The 17580-nt window shown below is 35.2% G+C and overlaps 2 protein-coding genes across 3 annotated transcripts; one reads left to right on the top strand and one right to left on the bottom strand.

Annotated features, from left to right (window-relative positions):
- The first annotated feature begins 4157 nt into the window (after window positions 1-4157).
- Window positions 4158-10252, top strand: LOC122599874 (protein RAE1-like). Its single transcript, XM_043772475.1, has 11 exons — window positions 4158-4383; window positions 4566-4652; window positions 5357-5434; window positions 5737-5930; window positions 6731-6872; window positions 7314-7394; window positions 7481-7609; window positions 8493-8570; window positions 8809-8880; window positions 9755-9835; window positions 10009-10252. The coding sequence occupies exons 1-11, from the start codon at window positions 4324-4326 to the stop codon at window positions 10057-10059; spliced, it is 1053 nt and encodes a 350-aa protein (XP_043628410.1). The 5' UTR covers window positions 4158-4323; the 3' UTR covers window positions 10060-10252.
- A 5-nt stretch (window positions 10253-10257) lies between these two features.
- LOC122599873 (BRASSINOSTEROID INSENSITIVE 1-associated receptor kinase 1-like) lies at window positions 10258-15752 on the bottom strand. Of its 2 annotated transcripts, XM_043772474.1 has the most exons (11): window positions 15542-15749; window positions 14600-14732; window positions 14414-14485; window positions 13967-14110; window positions 13754-13825; window positions 13589-13660; window positions 13436-13512; window positions 12954-13082; window positions 12281-12622; window positions 11302-11696; window positions 10258-10712 (listed from the first exon to the last, which is right to left on the bottom strand). In XM_043772474.1, the coding sequence occupies exons 1-11, from the start codon at window positions 15615-15617 to the stop codon at window positions 10395-10397; spliced, it is 1830 nt and encodes a 609-aa protein (XP_043628409.1). In that variant the 5' UTR covers window positions 15618-15749; the 3' UTR covers window positions 10258-10394. The 2 variants fall into 2 exon arrangements, with proteins under 2 accessions (XP_043628409.1, XP_043628408.1); XM_043772473.1 differs by having other exon boundaries at window positions 13754-14110; window positions 15542-15752.
- Window positions 15753-17580: the final 1828 nt, after the last annotated feature.

The following is a 17580-nucleotide window of genomic DNA, read 5'->3' as shown; positions in this document are numbered from 1 at the left end:
AATCTGGCTCCATCCTTGATGGTAGTTGTGATGACGGCAACGACGATGGTGGGTGGTGGCGTCGACGACGACGGGAGGTGCCAACGTTTTGGAGGGGGGGTGGGCGTCAGTGGTATATGGTTTTTAATGTAAAATGAGTCAGAGTATATATTTGGAATAATGACATATGAATGTAACGAACTATGACAAAATAATTAATTAATGTAATGGCCTACTTGAGTATGTGACATATGGACCGATATTTTTTGGGTTATATGATGTAAAGTTTAATAGGTAACCGATTACCATTTTATATTTGGTGCCTAATATGGCTGCTAACTCATCATATATGAGTATGTGGCGATCACATCTAAATTATCAAATATAATACTATTTAATAGTGATGTTTTTTGGTACGGAACTGTACTAAAACTGATAAATACTGAAACCGAAAGTAAAAATTGAATATCGAACCGATTACATGGATATGATCGGTATTTCAATTTTATCCCTATTTTTGTACTGAATTTTCATTTATCCCTATTTGCTAATTTAATGTTTATGCATAAAGCCTGACAACAAATATAAATTAATAAAATAGTTAGATCAATTGTCTTTTGATATATATGAAGATAAAAATAATAAAATAAAGGGATTAAGATTTGTTGGAAACCTTTAAGTCAATTAAAATAGTTAAACAAAACTAGTTTCTTGAATACCATAGCTTGTAACCATTTTGCTCCCTAGTGCTTTTCCCCGTCCACCTAGTTTCTTGAAAGCATGCAATGTCTATTTTACACCTAGTTAAGACATCACCTAGCTCAAAAAGCTTACCCGTAAGGGTACCTACATTCCAGCTCCCGAATCTAATCTTAAAGGTTCTCGATACTCTAGCCTTAACCCTCCTATGCCTACCCGCCCCTGAATCTGAATGACATGACCTCACATAACCATAGGTTAGAGACAACTTGAACTAAGGCAGACTAGAGACTACAATAAATACCAAATAAATATAACAACCGTTAATAAGCACGCCCTAATAAAAAAACGCAAAGTATTGTTGGAAATTTTATGTAATAACATAGAATATCCAAGTTAATAGATATGTTAAAAGGAGTTGAAAGAATAATTAACTAATGTGAGTGTGTCCCACATTGGTAGAAGAATAAACATTAAGTATGTTTATAAGGAGGAGTGTTGGAGGAATTATAATTCCTTATAAGGGGCTACACCCCAAGTGAGCTAGGAGGGTGCGAAGCACCCGACGCGCCCGCGCCCGAGACCGGGACCGGGACCGGGTCGTGGGCGATGAGGCGTAATGTGGCGTTTTAGTGGCGCACTTTGCACTTAGCACGCTATTGAGCCGTCTTTATTTTTGGCTAGTTCAGTGTGGCTTGGTTATGCTTACATGGCTCGATTATGGCTAAGTGTGATGGCTCAAGTGTTAGTGGTTGTGGCTTAAGTGGGATCCTTTGTTCCTGGTTTAACACCTGGAACAACACTTGCATTAGTTCAGCAAGTGACATCTGTTTTAATGTGTTGTTAACCTTCTTATGTTAACAGGTGTTTCCCACTTAACAAAATCTGATTTATATATGTTTTGTAAATGATCAGAATGATAATAACAAGAAAACTAACACTTTCTCCATCCTGGATCATCTTCAATTCTCTTTCTCTTTCACTCCACTTCAAGAAGTTCTTGAAGGTAAATTCTAGGTTGTGGTTGACTCCGGCAGTACTAACTGCTTTGGCTGTTGTACCCTGGGAAACTGTCGGGTTCACTTGGGTGGCCCGAAATCAGTTTTAAGGGACCTTGGTTTAACCATATCCTCAGCCCGTTTTTGCCTTTCTTTCTGTTTCTGTTTTATTCTTTACTTTGCTTTCTTGTAATGTTTTGTACTACTTCCTTTACTTGTAATTTTGTTGTTGTAATTCGAATGTATCTTCAATAAAATTGTTGTTTTCTTGAATGGTGTTATATCAAGTATCACCACACCGTATTAACAGTAATTATAGCCAACTAGATTATTAGTAATTCCAATATTAATAATAATAGTAATAATGATAAGTAAAAAATCTCCAAAAAGAGAAAGATAGGCTAAATTCAATCTATATGTATAGCAATTGATAAAAGATTAAAAGGGGTAGCACCAATAACAAAGGCAATAATAATAATACTGTACGTAAATATATAGATCAATAGTGGTAGCTAAGCCAAACTAAAAAAGTAATTCCGAATGGGAGCAGCGGGAGCCCAACACAGAAAATTTATACCCTTCTATCAAAGTTGCGCAAGTCACTAATCGTTCCCAGGTCGGTTGACAAGCGAGTTGGGAGTACTCGGGTGTATGCGGTGAGTACTCGGCGGTCAAGGTGGAGAGTACTAGGAGTAATCGGGCGACTCGACACCCTACCTTGTAGCGAGTATTCGGAGAGTGCTCGACTCTACTCGGTGAGTTTTACAACAGTGCCTTTTATAGATAAGAAAAAAATTTATTATAAAAATAAAAATAAAAATAATAAAGTTACTTATGAGAAAGAATAAAAACTCCAAAAAGAAAGTAGAAAGAAAGATAGAAGATGGAAAGAAAGCAAAAAGTTTCCTCCGATTTAGTTTACCAAATTTAACTTTTTTTTTATATATAAAGTTTTATATAAAGTTGGAACAACACTTTGTAAAATAAGAAACAGATATCAAGAACAAGTACAGAGGATGGGGAAGAGGGAAAAGAGGGAACCAAATAGTTTATGTGGAGGAAGCCTGATGACCGGAAAATTAGTCCGGTGGGTGAGATGGTGCTGATGGTGACAGCCGTACAATTCAAACGGTAAAAAAGATGGTGCAGTAGCAGCAGATGTATATGTGTGTGTGTGTGATGTTAGAGAGAGAGAGAGAGAGAGAGAGAGAGAGAGAGAATGAGGAAATAAAAATAAGTTGAAGTAGCAAACTTTAATGGCTAATAAATCTTGATAAAACAGTTAATTAAAGAAAAAGAAAGAGAGCTTACGGAAAGATGAAGAATTTGGTCTGCCATTAAAGTTTGAAATCTGAGCGCTGAAACTAGTTGCAGACGCCATTTTCATTGTATGTATGTGTGTGTTCGAGGGTTTGTTTTGAGAAGACATCAAAAAAAAAAAAACCCAGAAACACCATAACCCATCTCCTATTTTTTTTTTTTTATCAACCATTATCTTCAACAACATATTAAACATTCATCATCAATAAAAATAAACAATCTTGAATCTTCATATCTAAAACCCACTAAAATTAACATCTTACTTACAAAAAATTTCGCATCAAGACCAGCCCCATGCTCACAACCCGACCCAGTAATAGCTAGGGTAGGCTGAGTCGAACCATCAGCCACCACATGGTGGTCGGCCGGAAGGGCAGTGGTGGTCAGTGGCGGCGGAAAGGAAAAAATGGGCGGTTAGAGTTTTCTACCATGGCCACCCCTGGTGTCCGGCAGCCGGTTGAATTTGCGGCGGCAAGCGGTAGCTGGGTGGTGATTTGGTTGGTACGTAGATCTGGAAAATCCGGCTAAAGCGTACAAGTACTGTTGGGTTGAAGTAGTAGATCCGGAAAATATGTGTTGGTATGTATATATGTATAGATACATATATTGTTTCGATAGATACATATTTGGGATAAAGGGATTAGGTTTAGGTAGTTATATTTGGGATGTGTTTGGTGAATTAGTTAAAGACTTGAAGAAATTTTATTTTTTTTAGTTTGGATGTGTTGTGTTGAGTGAAAAGATGGATGGTATTGACATCAATAACTTTTACTGTTATGAATTATGATATATTCTGATGAGGATTCCTCATTTTATTAGGCTTTTCATTATATTTTTTTCCAAAGATTTCATATGAAGATGATGATGAAAAAACTGTAGAGTTAATTACAGTTTGGCCCCTGTAATTAGGAGATGACCATTATACCCTCGATATGCATGTCAAGTGACCACATACTTAACGTCCTTTTGGGTCGCAGACCAAATATGTTAATGGAATTCTATACCCAGAGATGAAACGCGTAATTTCATGTACCCAGAGATGATACATGAAAGTTGGTGCAAACTACAGGGACGGAAAATGTAATTAAATCTAAATTTTGAGATATAAAAAAACCGTTGAAATGAAGCTAAAATCAAGAAGTTGCTTCATTACAACGCTAAAACTTCCTAAAATCCGAAGTCTTTATCAACTCTCCAATCTTTCTCAGTTTCCCCCTAAAACCCTTTTACTTTCCGCAGTCCGTACACATTTTTCTTCTCTTAATCAATTTATTAGGGTTCAATTAATTAATAAAGTTGAAAACTTTTTAACTTTCTCTTCAAGAAAATGTCAACATTTGGCATGAATTCAGCTTCTTCCAATACAAACCCCAACAAATCTGCTGAGGTACTTCAATCTTTCCATTAGCAATCTTTTTATTTTTTTTTTTGTTTTACCAATTTTACTGTTTTTATTTGTTTTAATTAACACCCAGTTGGTAGTTTTTTTTTAAAAATATTTTTTGGGGGGGTTTTGATAAATTTGTACTGTTATATAATTATATATTTGTTTTATGTGTGTATATATAGGTTGTATCACCTCCAAGTGATAGTGTATCAAGTCTTTGTTTTAGTTCAAAAGCAAATTACCTTGTTGCCACTTCTTGGGATAGTCAGGTTTGTATTTTTACTTCATTTTTTATGCAATTTATGATCTACTTGTTTCCACTCTATTCGTTTTTTTAGTACATTTACATAATATAGATTTTTCGTAAAACGGGTTAGCGGTAGTCGTATTGAAGGTCTCCAAAGAGACCTGGGTTAGAACAGTATTGGATAAACGTATTAGGATGGGTACAGAAAACAGTCTTTAAAACGGCCATGAGGATAGCGGTTAGTCTGCGTACATGACTAACTTAAGGTTGTTTTTTTGAACTGTGTTTAGTGGTTTGTATAATACATCGTTTGTTTACAGGGTGTTTGGTGGATAGCTTAACTTGCTAATTTAAGTGCTTATCTTTGTTTGCGTAGTTTTCTAAAGTTAGATAAACATTACAATATAACCAATCCAAAACACTACAGAAAACTGCTTATATGTTTCTTGTATTGTAAAACAACTTGTTTTGAGTTATTTCTGTATTGCTTATTTCAACTCACATATAATTAGAGTAGCGGGTTTGGATTGGGAATCCCTAAAGCTCCCGAAACTGCTTATTTGATATATCAAAATGCAATAACCAGTTTATGAATTTATTTAAAAACATCCTTTATTCACAGTTTGTAAAGGTTTCTTGATATCTATAATTATATGGGAATCTACTTGTTCAAACTTCAAACATACTTTTTTTTTTCTTGAAATTTAATCTATGGGATGATTGCAGGTGAGATGTTGGGAGGTAACCAAAAACGGGACTTCAGTTAGCACTGTGGCAAAGATATCGATGGCTCATGATCAACCGGTAACACCAACTTCTTCTGTGACATGAATTCTTTTCTGTTTACGCATTATTGGGCTGATTTGTGTTTGCTTAATCTTTAATGGGTAAAATCAAGTTAGTCAGTCAAAATAAAACAATCTAGTCAAACAGGTTGAAGTCACCTTCACAATATACTTTAGTTTGGTAACTTGAAAATGCGTCTGGTGGTGAATCCATCCTGACGCAACCATTGCAGCATACTAAAAACGCAGTTCAACTTACCTCTAAGTAGTGAGTTTATAAGCATGATCTTGGTTTTTTGATGATCGACTATATTTTTTAAGGTTTTATGCTCAGCATGGAAGGATGATGGATCAACAGTCTTTTCTGGAGGTTGTGACAAGCAAGTAAAGATGTGGCCTTTACTGTCTGGTGGTCAACCGACAACTGTGGCAATGCATGATGCCCCAGTGACTCAGGTTGCTTGGATTCCAGAGATGAGCCTTTTAGTTTCAGGAAGCTGGGATAAGACTCTAAGGTGTGCAATATTGTCTAATATTCTTGATTTTAGGGATATTTTAAATTTTATATTATTATTGATGTGGCCTATGATATATTTTGATAAGTATTCATTATATGTATCAATATCAATCCGTTTGAATGGAAATTCGGATTATGTTTGAGTCTCTTTTCAGAAAATAAAAAGACCAGCTAAAGTACTAACGGATCTAATGGATTGAAAGTTGCCCAAAGTGCATTTAAAAACTGCTTATGATAAATATTATACCCGATACTCTAATTGCTTATAAAAACCTAATTTTTGGACCAAAATAGTTTTTCCAGTCAAGCAACAAGTTACATAAGCTGCGTCTCACCCATCTTGCAACCTGTAGTTAAGGCTGAATATATTGATGATCCGTCACAATAGGTGATCATGGATTGTATGTTAGAACTATTATGAAGTGTTGCAGTATCTTTTCTCTCTAATAAGAAAGGGAGCATATTGTTCGTTTTCTTAAAGAATACGTGAAAATAGTGCTGGTACTCAACTAATTTGGGCATGATCTTGCGTGTGTAAGGATGGGTTCAGACTTTCAGTTATTCAAAGGGTTTGTTTGGTATTGTTAATTATCAACTTTTATTGATGACTAGTTAGGTGTACAATTGATTTTACACAGGAAATTGTCTCAAGTCTGCACATGTTAATGTGCTCAAGTAAATACAAGCCTACCTTTTTATGTTCTTTTGGTCTTTTTGTTTTTAACGAAGTCAATGATTTTATATTAAATATGTTGATTATTTTCAACTTAATTTTTTTTATTTGGCACAATTTTTTAGGTACTGGGACTTGAGGCAATCTAATCCTGTTCACACTCAACAACTTCCAGACCGCTGTTATTCTCTTACAGTGAGACATCCCCTGATGGTCGTTGCCACCGCTGATAGAAATCTTATAGCTTTCAACTTGCAAAATCCTCAGGTAAACCGTTTAATGTTATTCATGATTAGACCTTATCATTTTTTAGAGTTATTTGTATGGTGGTTACAGATAGAGTTGGCAATTATTCAAGTTGTAAAACCTTTGGGTAAATGTTTCAATGGTAAAATAAAAAGAAAAGCCTTACAAGAAAGTGGTTAAACGGAAAACGTAGCCCAAATTGAATGTTTATTGTATACCAGCTCTTTGGTATAATTTTTCTAGTTTGCATTATTTCTGTAAATCATAGTTGACGTACTAGTTCTATAAGAGAATTAAAATTCTTATGGTCCAACCAGCCGCTCATTTTGCCATGTCTAGTTTGTATATAATACGAGAGAGTAGTCTTTTATGATTTTGTGTTTGTATGTGTATGTGGAAGCACATGCTGCATCTTTTAATAGTTGCCAATTGAGTTAATCAGTTAAATTATATGTTCAACAGACAGAATATAAGAGAATCGTTTCTCCTTTGAAATACCAAACAAGGTGTGTTGCTGCATTTCCCGATCAACAAGGTTTCTTGGTACGTCAATTTTTCTCCACCTTTTGTTATAATGCTTTTTGCTTTCACTGAATAGTTTTGTTATGATAAGTAGCTTTGCTTTATAGGTTGGGTCGATTGAAGGAAGGGTTGGTGTGCACCATCTTGACGAACAACAACAAAGTAAGAATTTCACATTTAAATGCCACAGAGAGGGAACCGAGATCTACTCTGTCAATTCTCTTAACTTTCATCCAGTAAGTTATCTATCTGATTACTTTTACATGTGAATAAGAAGCATAATGCAAATTTGTTGGTCCACAACTTGTTTGTACAGAGATTAGCATGTCAAACCTATGAAGTTTGAACTAGACCTTTCGTTCCTAAACAACCAACTTACTTGAAAAAATTACTAAACACTCAGCTCGAAATTCTGACTCATTTACTTATGAGTCATTTCATGTTGTGTTTGAGTGTTTCTCCTGGTCAAAGGGATATAATCGAAAGAATTAGATTAATAGGAAACTGTTGGATATCAAATGTGAACTTTCACTCTCAAACTCACTGTTTTGTATAGGTAAGTGTATATAGTGAAGAAAAAGATATTTGTTCAATATTTCAATAATAAAGTTTGCAGAGAAAGTGATAAAGGGTAAATGAAAGCACACTCTTTATTCAATCCATAGGTGGTTATATATATAGCCTTTCAGAGTAACGTACTTATGCAGAAAATAAGGAATAAATAACTAAACCTATGTATTTGGTACATGACCAATGTTTTTAACCACTATGTACCACTCTCAATGTACACTTCCATGAAACCTGGTCAAACCAAATACTAAGTCTAACTAACTAGATAAACAATGAAACATAAAATCCACGTGCATATTCAAGTCTCAAACTATGCAGTCACACATGAAGACTTGAATTCCTTATTTCATGCAACATAAAACTTAACACTAAACCAATTAAACCAACAGAAACTGTTCAACTGGGTTGAAAGCAGCCTCAAGTATATTCTTGTTGATATAATAGTATATTTTAATTCTAGCTGACACTAGTTTATGGAAAATATGAAAAATGGTTTGGGACACCGACCTGACGACATACAATCCTTGGCTATCGGTTTTTATTGTTCAGGTTCATCAGACATTTGCAACCGCCGGATCAGATGGTGCATTTAATTTTTGGGACAAAGATAGCAAACAAAGACTAAAGGTATGTCCTTGCAAACCATTTGGTGATATGATTCTTCTCTGGACTTTACTTTAATCACTTTAGGTTTCTGAACCTAGATTATTAAAGTGAAATAGATGACTTGAAGAAATGATGTTAAACTTTCTTCATATCATTGAAGATATTGCAGTATTTCCAGAGCGATATCATGTCTTTGTGCATACCCTGTTTGTATACTAGGTTGTTTGATATGCTGTTTGCTTTTGAAATGGTTCTGCAGGCAATGTCACGGTGCAATCAAGCTATACCTTGCAGTAGCTTTAACAACGATGGCTCCATATATGCTTATGCGGTATGCCTTTGTTACACATGTGACGTGTATATATATCTATATTTTTATTTGTAGAGGCGGCAATATCAACCAATTTGTTAAGTAATTGGTCATCTAGCTAGATTTCATCGTTTATTAACATATCCTGTTTAAAAGTTTACCAACAAAGCTATGGGTCAAGCGGGTTAAACTGTTGAAAGTCACCAAAAGTGCAGAGTCATTGTTTTAAGGGATAAGTATCCTGGAATGTAACAAACTTTGGACGAATGTCTATAATAGGAAATAACTAGAGTTTTGTGTATTGTATGTAAACAACTTTAAAAAATGTTTATTGACCCTTGGTTTAAACCTCTTAATTTCTTACTATAGACATTCATTCAAAGTTTGTTACATTACAAGATACTTAGCCCTTGTTTTAAATCTCTTAATTTATTAATTCATTAATTTATGTATACTTTGATTTGATAGTTTTTATATGGATGGGATCCCCTCAAGTTTTTTTCAACTTGAGGGATCAAGTTGGAAACATCTTGACCCTTGAATATAAATCAAGGGTCAAGATTCAAAGATAATCTTTGGATCTTGACCCTTGGTTTTAATCCAAGGCTCAAGATTTTACCCTAACATGACTAGTCATATTAGGTAACTTGAGGGAATCCCCTCCTGTTTCTATAATCATATTCATATCCAATATATTAGGCATCTAAATACTTTTACAGGAAAGACAATTTCACTGGGTTAACTTGACTGGACCTATTTTGACCTATATACAAATTACCTTTTTTTTGCAGTCATTTTAACCCTTTACCCAACCCACCATGCCTACACATTCTTGCCACTTATATTTCTGAGATTGAGCTGACTCTGTGGTTTGATCTATGGGTGCTATCTATAGGTATGTTATGATTGGAGCAAGGGTGCCGAAAATCATAACCCATCGACAGCAAAGACGTCCATTTACTTGCACTTGCCCCAGGTATGCTTAAATGAGTTCCTTTGCATAGGTGTTTTTATTTTCTGCCCATGTTGGAATGGACAAAATATTTTTAGATTCAATGATAAATCCCACAAGTTATAGATGTATGTAAAATCTGGTTTGTTTTTGTATTGTTATTGTATTTGACTTAATATAGTTCTTGTGTATGGCAGGAGGGTGAGGTTAAAGGCAAGCCACGTTCCGGGACTGTTGGAAGGAAATGAAGATGTCTTTTGCAATTATCTAGATACCATTTATTGTTTTTGTCATTCAGCAATTTTAATTTTTGGGATTCATTTGTAGAGATTAGATTCGGTAAATGGAGTTCAAATGCATAGAGTATGATATTCCTTTTACATTAATCGATTAATGAGATCACTTTTTTCCTATGATGGATAATAATGTGTTTATGAACAATTGTGTAGATGAAAATTGTGACCCTTACAATATTAATGCTTTGAACAATGTACGGACATGGAGAATGTTCAACTGATATCCTAATGTGGGTGGAAGCAGAAATAAAAAAGAGATAACAGAATCAGAAACCATGATGGCTTGATCATCTAGGAGCAGACAATTGATCTGCGCTAGGAGTGTAATTCGAAATTATTTGAATAAAATCAGGATATGAAGTGTTTATGTTGCTAAACTTTCGCCGGGATATATCATCGTTCTGCCACTTCTCCCACTTGTTATCTAAACCATCACCTTCCAGCATTCTGATAACTTCTGACATACTAGGTCGTTCCATTGCTATTTCTTGTGTGCACAACAGAGCAATCTGTACCAATTTTTCCACATCGTCATTAACAACATCAACTTCTAACTCTGCGTCGACCAGTGTCTCTAACTTCTTATCCTGCAGAAGTCCTTTCACCTAAACAGTTCCAAACTTGATCATTGAACAACTTAATATGAACATGTCAGAAAACTCTCCTAATCTAATATGCCCCATGGGCATATTCATACTTGCTATAATTATACAATATATGTGGCAAGTAACAAGATAATGTTTCAATACCAATGGGGTAAAACCCCAGTGGTACTGCCATCATGTGAGCACATGGACCCACAAATAAAGGCTAGAGGTCACAAGTTCAAAACTTGCCAAAGGCAAATTAAGAAACTATATCTTGTGGTCCCATGTGTGACAATGGTGACTTACCAGACATGAGTTGTATGCGGTGTGCGTTCTGAGTACCAAAAACGGTACATGAGACCAGAGGGTTCCCACCCATTTACCCTTTTTTTAACAAGATAATGTTTCAAATATACATTAAATTGGTTGAAATGTTTAACAATATTATTTTTAGCAAAATTTTAGCTTGAACTTTCAAAGGTACTCTTTGAAATGACTGACATATATTCAAAATGGTCCATTTTATGTCAGATCATGTAAATGATTCCAATTGATTGCAAGGGCCAACATTATTGTGCATGGCAACAAGAAGCACAAGGATGCTTACCCACTCGAGCAACATGACCGATTCATCTTTCTGAAGGCGAGCAAGATCATAGGCCTGTTGCCCTGTAATAAGTTCCAAAAGCATCACACCATACCCATAAACGTCGGTTTTTTCTGAAGATCTCCCCGTGGATATATACTCTGGGGCTATGTGTCCAATAGTACCTCGAACTGCTGTTGTAACATGAGTAGCTTTCCAGTCCAAGAGCCTAGCCAACCCAAAGTCTCCAACAACTGCTTCAAACTCCTCATCTAACATTATATTTGCAGCTTTCACGTCACGGTGAATGATCTTAGGTGTACAATGCTCATGTAAATAAGCAAGACCCCGTGCAGTCCCTACTGCAATTCGTTTCCTTGTTGCCCAATCAAGTGCAGGTTTTGTATTGGGTCGACCTGCAATTAATTTTAATTTAGCACTTTAGCTTTATACATATTATTGGCCTGAAGTCTAAGAGGCTTCATTCATATATAGATATCTCTATATTTATGTTTTGGATTAGAGGTGGAGATATAGGAGGACATTTAGGTCTGTGGTCAAGGATGTTTGATAAAATATATGGTATAAACATGAGGCAGCGAGTACGCTTGGTACAGGTCGATATGGGTTGACTCAAACACTATCTTCCCAATTTCTAAAACGATTTTCCATACAATTAAGAAAATATATCACGAAAATAGTAACGAATAAGGCAAATTTATGCTGTATGCACCATGCAATATCATTACATTTTGGGTTTATTCAAAACCTGCTCAAACCATTTTCCCTCATCTTTTAGATAACTAGTTGATTTTCCCTCATCTTTCAGATAAAACATATTGTGAAGTAAATAATACATAATTAAATGAGATGTTGTTTGTACAAATACTTCGCACCACACAGTACAATATCAATAACAAAAGTCATGCATTGACCTAAAAAGTCAAAACTGTGATTTCTTTTAGAGGAGAGCTAGATGACTAGATGGTATAGTTTGTACCTTTTAGACATGATGCTACACTGCCATTGACCATATATGGATACACGAGCAATCGTTCAGTTGGTGTCATGCAAAATCCTATTAGACGAAGTAGATTCCGATGTACTGCCAAACTGATAATTTCGACCTCCATTTGAAACTGCAATTCGTCACCATATTTACGTTCCTCTTTAAGTCTTTTTACCGCCACCAGGCTTCCATCAGTTAACCGTCCTTTGTAAACTTTACCAAATCCACCTCGTCCAAGAATGTTCTTTTTACTAAAACTGTCGGTTGCCACTTGTAGTTCACGTAGAGAAAATCTCTTTAGTTGTCCCAGATGATTTTCAGGGTCTTCCTCAGCTGCAATTAAAGAATCAAAATCATAGAAAGCAAGTTAATAATAGAGGTGGAGATTTTGAGTTTTTGACCCATTCACCTTTAATGGGTCAAGAATTATGGTTACCTATGAATGAATTAATTTCAGTTATGTTTATTTTTTGATAGGTCAATGATTATTGTTAAATAAGATGATTCAAATGGGTCGAAAGTCACCCAAAATATATTTATTAAACATTTAATCATATCACTCAAAAGACTAGATTACTATTGAAATAATCTAGTGTAGCCAAGTATTGCCATCTCTATGCATTAGGATCCAAAATCAAGCGTTTATCATGTCAAAGTTACTCACCAGGCAAATCAAAGAAACGATCTGGTGGCTGTCTACACTGCCAGAAAGCAAGTGCAATCAGGGTCCCAAAAAGAAGAGCAGTACCAGCAGCAACTCCTCCAGCAATAGCTGCAGTGTTATCGTTGCCGCCTAAAATCGCAGTTGCATATACAATTAGATGGTGATGATTCCTTACCCAATGTATGGCTATACATTGATGTGATATTCAGGAAATATGCTTTCCATACTATAAGTATACAGTAAGGGTAGGGTCTCGTTTCGATAAGTTTTAGCTTTTGTATGAGGTTAATGATGTGTAATCCAAAGTTAGAGATCTAGACAAATGAATATATAATTATATATGCATCTCTCAATTTCTGCTTGCCATGTTAACTAAGGAAACACCAAAGTTACTATGTTAACAAATCAATGTTGAACCATGTCCAACAAAAGGAATTATTCTAACCAAAGGCATCAAGTGACCATGACGTAATGAAAAATACCTGAAGGAGATGGCGAATTAGGTGCTGGAGCTAGTCCAACAGGAGTTGGAAATATCAGCTGGGTATTATTGCGGAAACTGAAAAAGATAAATTTAAAAATCTACATCTTGGCGTAATCATATAACTTTACACATTATACACCTAACAACAAACCTGAGATCCGTGAAATTCGTGAATGATCCATTGACAGGAATACGTCCACTTAAAAGGTTAAATGATAGATCACTGTGATAGAAAGGTACCGTACAAGGTTAGCTTTGTTGCAAAGATTATACATGCACAAATAGAAATAAAAAATGAACCAACAATAATACTTACAGAACTTGTAAAGTATATATAGTAGTTAAGGAATCGGGAATTGTTCCACTCAACTTGTTGTTATTGAGACGACTATCCTTGCAGAAACAGCAGTACAACAATACCGTGATTTTCAAGACAATCATAATTGATAATCTATTGGTACATTTGCATATAGTGAAGAATCTAAAAGAAGAAAATAAAATTTTCAGTATGAATGATATGAGATCATACAGGGAACGAAGTTTCTGAAGCTTGCCTAACGTAGCTGGAATGTCACCGTCTAACTGATTCTGATACAGATCCAAACTCGACAACCGTGTTAAATTCCCAAGCTCAGACGGAATATTGCCAGTGATGTTATTATTATAAAGAGCCCTGTTAAGAACACATCCATTTTGGGAAATGTCACTGTATTTGTAAGCGATAAGTGCTTTGGTAAGAACGCTTGTACTGTGTCATCCAACTTTAAAATGTTGTTACTCTATATATCCGGTGGTAAGTTTTATGTCAGCAAACATACCACCAGATAAGTACAATAGCAATTTTTTAAAGTTGTAGCAACATTTGAAGTTAGATAAATATTATAGATATATCTCGGTCTAAAGCTGGATACATTTATAAGTACTTAACCATCTTAATAATGTCACAAAGACTTAGATACCAAAGGTAAAGACTTACAAAGACTGTAAATTCGTAAGTTGACCAAGATCTGGAGCTAATTGACCAGACAAATTCGCGCCTCCAAGATCACTACGGCAACACAAAACCCCCACACACATTTATCTTAATACCATCCATTCATCTAAGGCCAAAAAACTAAGGTAGATTAAATTTCTGTAGTAACATATAAATAAATAAGCTTACACTCGAATAACATTATTCTCAGGATTGCAGGTAACATGAAACCATGTACATGGATTTGGGAGGGTCTGATCCCAACTTTGCAAAACGTTGGTAGGATCGGTGAATTTCTCCTTAAAAGCATACAATGCATCACCTATATACATATACATCTTGCACTTATGAGTATAACCAATTTGATTTGTGAATTTGATTAAGCAAAACTATTACGACCACAACAACACCACCACCACCCAATTCCATCAAAGACGAGGTATGAAGCAGTTAAATATAGACAGTCAAATTTGTAAGTGATGTTGATAAGGTTGACCTGGGTAGGGTTCGCGGGTTGAAAATCTCTGACCCTAACCCGACCCACTAAAAGTTGCGGTCAGAAATTTCTAATACTGACTGTTGGAGGTATATAACAAAACGAACAAAAACAGGATATAAGTTCAATCTTTGAAGGCGTGAAACACTTTCAGATTGAATCAATTCGGCGGTTCACCCCAAAATATTCAATCGGATACGATTAGAGATTAGAGAATATTCTATATGTTTGTGTTTGAGAGTGTGTGTGAACCACAGAATTCTTGAGAATTCGTAATCAATAGAATGATGGGTTTCAGCGCCCATAACTGCTAAATTCGTAACTTTACTCTACCCCTGCCAGAATCTCTGCCCTTTAGACCTGCGCCGCCCCTTGGATCCTGCTCCCAAGGGCGTTGCCGCCGGACCCCGTCCCTTTTGCCCTTAAGATATACATATAAGCATGTACTTTGCACCACTAAACTCATATGATTTGTTATTATGACTTGATAGGTCAAACAAGTTAATCCAATTACATTAAAATATCTGAATCAAACCTGATTAATATTGTGGGTTTGCATGTCAAATGGGTCACTTAGACATGCAAAATCAAAATTTAAAAACATATATAAAGAATCATGGGGGAAAAAAACAGACCTTCGAGATTCCCATTAACCAGTATGAACAAACTACTAAAGAAGCAAACAAGTAAAAATGGAAAGCTCCTTCCCATCTCCTTTAGCTAATTATTAAGTCATAATACTAAACGAGATTAACAACTTCTTGAACCATTCAGCTCAAGGTAACAAAGACACAAAGTTAAAGAGTAAACGACACTTAATAATTAAGAAAGAATGTTTCAAAACATTCAATAAAATTAAGAAAGGTCTCAAAAAGGTACTTGTGAAGTAATTTCATGTTGGAGGGAAAGTCTTTGTATGTTTGTATACTACTAAGTCTAGTCAATGCTTTTTACTATTCAATTCGATGGTTTTTTTTTTCTTTAAAAGGTGTTTTAAAGTTATCAAAATATGTGGTCGTCGTTGCATATGTTACACATCATAGAAGACCTAAAAAGACTTGAAACAATTTAAAGCTAAGATAACATGGAAAATGATTTATCATTTTAAAAAATTAGCCTAATAATACTCCTAATAGCTTTAAATGGTGACATATGGATATCACTGATTCTTTAGTCTAATCTTACTTCCTGATTTTTTCACATGTCTTTATCAAAAAATTAAGAGTACTTAGGCTATTATATTAAGAGGATTAATCATTTATCATACATAATACCAACGCAAGAGTAAAATGTTTTAGAAGTTGCATCCGTGGGTAAATAACTTAAGTAATTTATTACTTTTTTTATTTTATTTTGCAGAAAAAAGATTTTCAATAAAAAAAAAAAAATTGTCTTATGTGTTGAATTGTGATTTTTTTTTTATTATAAAACATGCTTGAGATTTCTATACTCAAAATTTTAAAAAAATAAGCTATAATATACTAAATTAATAACTAAATAGTTGAAATATTTGGTTAAATAATATATATATTGACGCAACGGAAACTTAAGATAACTAATTGATTCCGTTCATTCAAAGAATACCAGGAAAACAATTCTTCAAATTATGGTTGATTCAGATTGAATACCGATAATCTGGATTCTCATACTAAACACACATTGTGAATAGGGAAATAATGAATGTTTGATTTATCATAAACTGATCATTTCCCCATATCCAGATACATATAAATAAAGCTGCAAAATTCGAATGGGCGCTAAAATACAAGTGGGCCGAAAGTTATAACCAAAAGAAAGTCCAAAAAAACCGAAAAAACATACAAAATGGTCCAAAATTCATAGAAAAAGGCCATTTCGGGGCTCGAAGGTCGACTTTGGCAGCTTGCAGTTTGATGCGTCTCGTTTTTGCGGTCGTTTTGACTGGTCACACGCCCAAAACGGAGCCTTCTAGCAAAAGTTATGCCCATTTTTGTGCTGGCCTCTTTTTGTCTTGATTTTCTAAAAACAAAAGGGCCTGGTCCTCAATGGTTGGGCTTGGGCCTGCATCATTCCCTCCTGGGTAGAAAAAATTCGCCCTCGAATTTACATCAACATCATCATCTGAAGATTCACCATGATAAGGCAGCAAATGCTTCACATTAAACACGTCTGAACAACGAATATGGCTAGGCAGCTTTAGACGATAAGCATTGGGACTAATCTTCTGCACAATTTCAACAGGTCTAATCTTCTTGGCTGAAAGCTTGTTGTACTCTCCAACTGAAAAGGGATCTTTAGTTAAAAAAGCCCAAACAAACTCACCTTCCTCAAAATCAACATGCCTATGCTTTTGATCTACAACCTGTTTGTACTTTGCATTGGCTTTACTCAAATTGTCATGAACAGTCTTGTGAACTTCATGTAACCCCTCTACAAAATCTTGGACCTTCTTGGGAACAGAGCCAGAAACAGGAAGTGACATTAAATCAAGCGGTCCTCTGGGCTGAGATGAATAAACGACCTGAAATGGACTGAAACCAGTACTTCGATTCATAGCATGATTATGAGCAAACTCAGCTTGACACAACTTTTGATCCCATGCCTTGACATGATCACCAACTAAACACCTCAATAAATTACCAAGTGAGCGATTAACAACTTCGGTTTGCCCATCAGTCTGTGGGTGATAAGCACT

The sequence above is a fragment of the Erigeron canadensis genome, chromosome 5, assembly GCF_010389155.1.
Source record: "Erigeron canadensis isolate Cc75 chromosome 5, C_canadensis_v1, whole genome shotgun sequence".
NCBI lineage: Eukaryota > Viridiplantae > Streptophyta > Magnoliopsida > Asterales > Asteraceae > Erigeron > Erigeron canadensis.
This window is presented reverse-complemented; position numbering and strand designations above follow the sequence as displayed.

What these genes read in the sequence shown, in the direction of transcription:
- LOC122599873 (XM_043772473.1), bottom strand. Translation starts at nt 15,617, where the DNA reads ATGGGAAGGAGCTTTCCATTTTTACTTGTTTGCTTCTTTAGTAGTTTG. An exon ending in GAGAATAATGTTATTCGAGT is followed by an intron (nt 14,486 to 14,599) that starts GTAAGCTTATTT and finishes GTGTTGCCGTAG; the next exon opens with TGATCTTGGAGGCGCGAATT. An exon ending in TAATTCGCCATCTCCTTCAG is followed by an intron (nt 13,083 to 13,435) that starts GTATTTTTCATT and finishes CTGCGATTTTAG; the next exon opens with GCGGCAACGATAACACTGCA.
- LOC122599874 (XM_043772475.1), top strand. Translation starts at nt 4,324, where the DNA reads ATGTCAACATTTGGCATGAATTCAGCTTCTTCCAATACAAACCCCAAC. An exon ending in CGATGGCTCATGATCAACCG is followed by an intron (nt 5,435 to 5,736) that starts GTAACACCAACT and finishes ATATTTTTTAAG; the next exon opens with GTTTTATGCTCAGCATGGAA. An exon ending in GCTCCATATATGCTTATGCG is followed by an intron (nt 8,881 to 9,754) that starts GTATGCCTTTGT and finishes TGCTATCTATAG; the next exon opens with GTATGTTATGATTGGAGCAA.